We start from the raw sequence: 6,839 nt of genomic DNA, 5'->3' as shown, positions 1-6,839 counted from the left end.
TTTGCACTGTGGACAGGCCTTAAAGCAAAACAGTCACTCTTTATTTCTGCTTCAAATAAAGCAAACCAGTATTAAAGACACTTGATGACATAAAATAACAAATAAAACAGATGTACAAATCAACATGTTAGCTTTTTATAAAGCTAGCATTAACATGAATTTGTCTCCCCCTGCTGTAAAAAAAATAGGGGGGAACAACCTCATAACACCTTTTCTCCTTGAGAGACCAAATGGGATTGTTACTGTGAAACTTTCTGTACCCTAAACCAATTTTGGGAGATGGTCCATAATGAGTACAATCATTTACTTTAATGATAATGTATCACTATTAACCTCGTGGCACCAGCAATAGCTCAGTTATAACTTGGTGAGGCGCAGAGTGTTGAGACGCACTGGGAGAATAGTGGCTCCCTCTGCATAGCTGATCTCTCGCAAAATCCCATTCCAGCACTTGTCTGGCTCGTCATATCTGTGGGAAACATACATAAATCAGTTTTTGTCTGCTTATAGCATCATTGGATAGAATATAACAATAACAAATGCAATCTCAAGTCCTTTTAGCTAGACATGCAAAGATTAATTGAATCATTGTCAACTAAGAAATGAGTCATAAACTATTTTGATAAAAGATTAATCAGTTTGAGTATTTTTCTTTTCAACAATCAATATTCCATTCCACTCCAGCTTCTTAAATGGGAATAGTTCCTGGTCTCTTTAATCCTCAATGTAAACTGAATATCTTTGGGATGACAAATATTTAAAATATTTTATACAATACACATTGTCGACAGTAGTAAATGGAAAGTGCAATTTTTTGAGATTATTATTTTCTCCACTTTTAACCCTAATGAGCTACGGTATACATTTATGTATGTTACCATGGCATACATTTGGACTTGTCTAAACAGGAAAAGTACATATAAAAGTACAGTAACAATTGTTCAGTTCCATTTAGTTCTGCAAGTAAGGTGTGAAGAGTGAGCAAACACACACAAAACAAGCATCCTTGAAAACATAATTGGAATGCAGCCATTATTGTAAAATATAATAAATCTGGTATATTCCCTCAACACTTTGCCTTATGTGTGGCAGTCAGCCTCAAACCCCTTTGTTCCCACTAGATGTCAATATTTAAAAAATATCACATCATTTGTGATTTTAATTAATGAAATAATTGTTTATTTTGGTCTTTTATAGGATTAGTTAACAATTAGAAAAACAAAATAATACTTATAATTTAAAAAATATCCATTAAACCTGTACTTATCCTTTTGGCAAAGTATATGGTCTATGGAAAGACATAATTGGAGTTTGGCATGAGATTATTCTTTGCTGTGTTTTAATAATGGGGTATAATGTCTTTTCAACTGTAGAATGAAATCTCTGTTATTGTGGTCACATTATATTCCCTCATGGGCCCCCTCACCTCCAGACGTCAGCCATCTCTGTTGGGGCGGGCTCGTCGCTGGTTTCACTGGGCATCATGGCAAAGCCCCCCACAGCATACAGGCAACCCCCAGTGGAGATCAGATTGAGAGAGCTGCGCTCCTGAGGGAAGTCTGTAAACTCAGACCACCTGGAGCACAAAACAACAATAACGTGATGATGGTGTTAGATAAGCTGCTATATTTTACTGTATGATACACACAGCAGTGCAATCAGTGCTATTTTTATGACCTTATGATCTTCTATAAATGCTCGATGAGTCATTACATTACTGTGGGCAGAAGCCTCATAACAATGAGTTAAAGTGGCTCATATACAAAAACAACAGTTGTCTTACTTGTTGGTGGCAATGTCGTAGAACTCCACAGAGCTGGTGAGCCCTGCGTCTGTGACCCCCGTGACCACAAAGATCTGTTCTTTGTGTACGGCGATACCAAACAGGGAGCGGGCCGTCTCCAGAGGAGCCAGGTCCTTCCACTCAAACTTTTTGGGGTTGTAGACACAGACCCTTCTCATGCATTTCCTACATGAATCATTTAAAACAGTGTGTTAAAGGGGCTAGTTTATCTTATAGATGAAGTTCAGTTTACTTATCACAAAGAGTAACACTCATTCTGTAAACAGTTATAAACAGTGGAAAAAACAACCCTGATAATGTCATAAACTGAGGGTGTGGAATTGAAAAGAGAAGGGGCCGTTTATATAAAATACCTAAAGGATTACAATCTGTTGTATCTGAAGTAATACTTTTACAAATTGAGGATTGAGCAACATAGAATAAATTACAATACATTAAGGTTTTGGTTTTAAAAAAGGCACAAAAACTAGCATTCTTATTGGTTACATGGAACCACAGTGTGAAAATACAATCCTGAGGTGTAATAAAATACTGTGCCACATACTTGCTTTCAGATTTCCCTCCAATGACGTAGACCAGACCGTTGTGTGAGACGGTTCCATGGCCGTACACTTGGTAAGGAAGAGGGTCAGACTCTCCCCATTTGAATGACCTGTGCACAACAAAAGAATATGCATCATCTTGAAGTAATCCTTAATACAATTATTGATGATAATGAAGTGAATCTACAGACTCATGCAGCAATAATACTGATAAGAAATGATGACGAGGGAGATCTTCAGGAATTCAATAACTAACTTTGTGGCACAAAAAAGCATCTACAAAATTTGATAGATTTGGATTTTTCATAAAAACTCAAAGGTTAAGTTTAAAGTTTAGACATTTATACAACTTTTGAGACTAAAAGAGCCAATCATTCTGCCGAAAAATTCATTTTGATGGCTTTACATGGTTTACACAGGACAATGATGCAGCATTTTACATCTATAGAAATAATGCTTTTATTGTTAAAATGAGAGTGATTGTATTACACTCTCTGATGATTTAAAAGGAGGCTTGATTGCTGATTAATAAGAAACATTTCCTGAAAAGGCTTCCCTTGAAAAAAAAGTGTTTTCATTTAGACCATGGATTTAAAGAAGATCCCTATCCACACTTACTGTCTGTCGTAGATGCTGACTGAGTCCAGGGCGTGCTCTCCATCCTTCAGCTCCTTTCCCCCAACAACGAAGATGGAGTTCTCAGCTTCAGTCAGGCCGAACAGACAGCGAGGGTTGGGTTGAGAAGGCATCCCTAACCATTCTGAACTCACTGGGTCAAACTGGGGATGAAGACAATGATATGTGAGGATTGAGGAACAAGGAAATAGAATTTGACCTTTTTTTTCAGGTTACAAAACACATCATACCTGCAGGAAGTAAGAGCTGAACGGTTCATCTTTGTCCTCCTCGTTGTAGATAAGTCCTCCGACAACAAACACCTGGTTCTCCTTGGTCACCAGGCTGCAGTGGTTCTTGGGAATTTTTGTCGACTCTGAGGCCACAAAGCATTCATTTCCTACCGGGTCATAGGCCACAGTACCTTTGTCACTGATCATTAGTATCAGTTCCAGCTCAAACATTCCAAAGCGAGGGTTGTTGTTGAGTATACCCGGCAAGTACCCTTCTTCCTCATCGTCCTCCTCCTCGCTTTCTTCTCCCCCCTTTGCCTCGTCACTTTCAAGCTTCTTGGGTTTTGGGAGACGCCCTTTGTAAGCATCCTTGACCAGATCCAGCTCCTTCTTGATGTCCTGGCTGAACCGCAGGAACTGGTGACGCTCTACTTTCTCTTTGAAGTAATCCGGAGCTATGAGCCTGAAACGGATGCAGTGCAAAAGCTCTGGAAGGTCCTTAACACGGTTAGTCTCGTCATGTTTGACCCAGTCCATTAGAGATTCAAACACCAGCTCCTCCCGCTCAATGTTGAGGGCGTCTGAGGTGATGATGATGGCCAGCTCGCTCGCGCCCAACTGATGGAAGTCCTGGTCTCTGACAACCATCTGGTAGCGTTCACAGATGAAGTCTCTAGCATTCAGAGCAAGCCTGGGACAATCCAGCAGCAGTCCCAGCCTGAAGATAGCCAAGCAGTTTCCCAGAACCAGCTTCTCTTGGAGGTAAGACACACATACAGAGAAGATTGAGGGTATCTGGTACATGTTAGCAACCATGAAGATATCCTGGACGTTCTGTTCTGTCAGATTAATGTCAGAGGTGTATAAGTAGCGCAGGATCATCTTAATGACACTTGGCTCCACATCTTTGAGGACAATCTCACGCTTCTTGCTCTCCTCCAGTTCGGACAGGAACATGGCCTTGAAGAAAGGGCTGCTTGCGGCCAAAACCAAGCGGTGGCAGGGGAACTCTTCCTCCTGAATTTTGAGGACGCAGTCCACAAACCTTTCATTCTCCAAGAGGTCACTCAATCCGTCCTGAAGCAGACTCTGTTGGTACATCCGAGGCTGCTCCACCGGGTCTATAGTCTGGGCCGCCATTTTGTTCTGTCGACCTAATGCTGGTTGGGTTTCGTGGGCACCCTACTCGCTCCCCACCACAGAGCAGGACTGTCAGCGTGCACAGGGCGGCTCGGATCACTGGGGACAGTCTCAGTGGGTTGGTTGGCTGGTGGCTGCAGCTGCCTGTGGCTGTCAGTCACTGTAAGTCAGGGGTATTTATAGACAGGACCCTCACAAAGCTGAGGAATCCATTTTGGTGGACCTATCCACTTCTGCACCACACAGACCCCCACAAAAACAGCTGAATGACTAAGCACAGAGGTGTGTTAAATCCAGCAGAACAACTCAGCAGGCCGTCTTGCTGACTTTTATTACTGTGATATTTTCACAAAGTTTCACACAATTGTATTTGTACAATTGTGTTGTTTTCTGAAAGCCTGTGACTTGTTAATTCACTGTTCACCTTTATCATTGACATCCCCATAAACCTCCCTCAAGTTAAAAAGCTAGTGACACACTTCATGTTCCACATTAGTTGGGGTGTTACTTCTTATTATTTAACAGGTGATGTACTCTACATGTCCTTTCATTTAAATAATTAAAAAGTGGCTCTTTATAAAAATAACAAAACAATTTGAAAATGTGAGTTGCGACAATAAGTCGATCAACAGAAACTAATCATTTTGGTTATCTACTAAAGTGCTCGAGCTTCCAAAAGTTACAGTTTCCAGCCTCTCAAATATGGAGACTTTCTTTTTTCTGTTGTATATTGTTAAAACAAATTGCATACATTTTTGAATTGACAAAAAAAGACATGGGGAAGAAATGTAGGAGTATTTCTGACATGTTGTAGACTAAATAAATTGATTGACCAAGCAAAGAATGGGCAGACTAATTGATAACAAATATAAACATGACTTAATAATTGAACCAAACATTCATGGTATAATTGTTCAAATATGATTAAAACAGCAGGTTCATACAACATTTTTCATTATCAAATCAATCCTCTTTTAGATAAAAGGTCTCATTATTGATAACACATCAAATGAATAAAGATTATGAAGCATGCTCAAACATGTTCTATATATATATGGAATATGTGTAACCTCGTTTAATACATGCCTCCAGAATGATAAACGACACTGTCACCTATTGGCTGAAAATGAGAAGAAGATATTGGGATAAATGAATTGCACCACTTTCCCTCATACAGTACATACACAGGGAATAGTTTCTGTTATGTGTAATTCTTGCCATATAATTAACTTAATAATAAATGTAAGCTACTCTGTTTACTAAAAAGTTTACTTAGAGGACAAGACCATTGGAATAAGTTGATCAAACATACTGTAAGAGTTTCATATGAAGAGATATGTCGCCTGTACACTCTTTGTAAAGGCCAAATGCAATTTAACACAAAGTTATATGCTGCTCATGGTGAAAAATAGAAAAGCAAAGGTGAAAGGAATAACATTAATTAAAGTGCTGCCCGGCTTATCTGTGACAGCACCCAAGAGCGAGTCAGTTTGAAGGTCACAATTAGTGTTATTTATTGCACCTGAGCATTTCTTGCAAACTGTAAATTGAGCAGCATGTTAAACCGGGCCTATATGATAATGTATGGGTGACCTGAATTGCTACATAAAAGCGTATACCTTTATATGGTGCCTACAATACTAAGATATCCAGTTATTAATACGCAGCTATGGATAGATGCAACACAGTGGTTTAGCATAGGTAAGCTAGCTCAAAATTCATTGGACTATCATCGATGTGCAAATTAAATATGTTGTTTTTATCTTTGGTCAAAATATGTTGGATTTATGGAACTTTTCTGTATATATTTACTTTTTTTTTTAACACACTGACGTTTAAAACAATCAGTTAGCACTACTGGAAAAGTAGTTCTCTGTTGAAGATGATGTAAATCACATGATGTCACCTACAACATGCACTTATTTTCATAGAAGGAAAAGCACAGGTGTTACTATTTCCATGAATGAGTCCCAGGAAACAATGACAATGAGCAGCAAAATACCAGCATCTACTGTGACATGAAAAAGGATTATATGGTTAAGGCTACAATTGTTTCACCATCCTAAACTGGAGAGTAAGGTAGGTGCCAATCATGTTCAGATAGTGCTTTTTAAGCAAACTAAGTGGAAGTAAATAAAGGAGTCCAATGGAGATGTTTCAGGTAGGGAGAGAACCGCGCTTCAAATGTTGGGATTCAAGCCTTTGCAGACCATTTGCCTATATAAAGGGAAGACCCCAAAAAGCATAATAGGGCCCCTTTGATCCAACATGTGTTAATCTCAGTCAGTGAGCAGCGTTGGTCAAAGTGGGCCATCTTGTGGCCATAGATTACATTGTCTCACTTTAAACCCAATGCTGTCTTTCATGACTTATTATAGAATTTAATAAGAAATGATTTAGAATAAATTGAATGTTTTATTTTACTATGCTTATCCGTCAATGCAAACAACAAAACTATATTTAGTTTTGTCTCTATACAACAAAAAAACAAACTGATACTTGTGT

At 39.0% G+C, this 6,839-nt stretch overlaps 1 protein-coding gene across 1 annotated transcript; it reads right to left on the bottom strand.

Annotated features, from left to right (window-relative positions):
• On the bottom strand, positions 1 to 4,464 carry LOC104963173 (kelch-like protein 40a). Its single transcript, XM_010791733.1, has 6 exons — positions 3,213 to 4,464; positions 2,965 to 3,125; positions 2,349 to 2,456; positions 1,784 to 1,969; positions 1,427 to 1,576; positions 1 to 469 (listed from the first exon to the last, which is right to left on the bottom strand). The coding sequence occupies exons 1-6, from the start codon at positions 4,332 to 4,334 to the stop codon at positions 358 to 360; spliced, it is 1,839 nt and encodes a 612-aa protein (XP_010790035.1). The 5' UTR covers positions 4,335 to 4,464; the 3' UTR covers positions 1 to 357.
• Between the last annotated feature and the right edge of the window lie 2,375 nt (positions 4,465 to 6,839).

This window comes from Notothenia coriiceps, unplaced genomic scaffold, assembly GCF_000735185.1.
Source record: "Notothenia coriiceps isolate Sejong01 unplaced genomic scaffold, NC01 NC01_scaffold00035758, whole genome shotgun sequence".
Taxonomy (NCBI): Eukaryota; Metazoa; Chordata; class Actinopteri; order Perciformes; family Nototheniidae; genus Notothenia; species Notothenia coriiceps.
The sequence above is the reverse complement of the archived record's forward strand: the minus strand, read 5'-3'. Positions and strand labels throughout refer to the sequence as shown.

What these genes read in the sequence shown, in the direction of transcription:
- LOC104963173 (XM_010791733.1), bottom strand. Translation starts at nt 4,334, where the DNA reads ATGGCGGCCCAGACTATAGACCCGGTGGAGCAGCCTCGGATGTACCAA. An exon ending in GGAGGGAAATCTGAAAGCAA is followed by an intron (nt 1,970 to 2,348) that starts GTATGTGGCACA and finishes TGATTCATGTAG; the next exon opens with GAAATGCATGAGAAGGGTCT. An exon ending in TACGACATTGCCACCAACAA is followed by an intron (nt 1,577 to 1,783) that starts GTAAGACAACTG and finishes TTTGTGCTCCAG; the next exon opens with GTGGTCTGAGTTTACAGACT.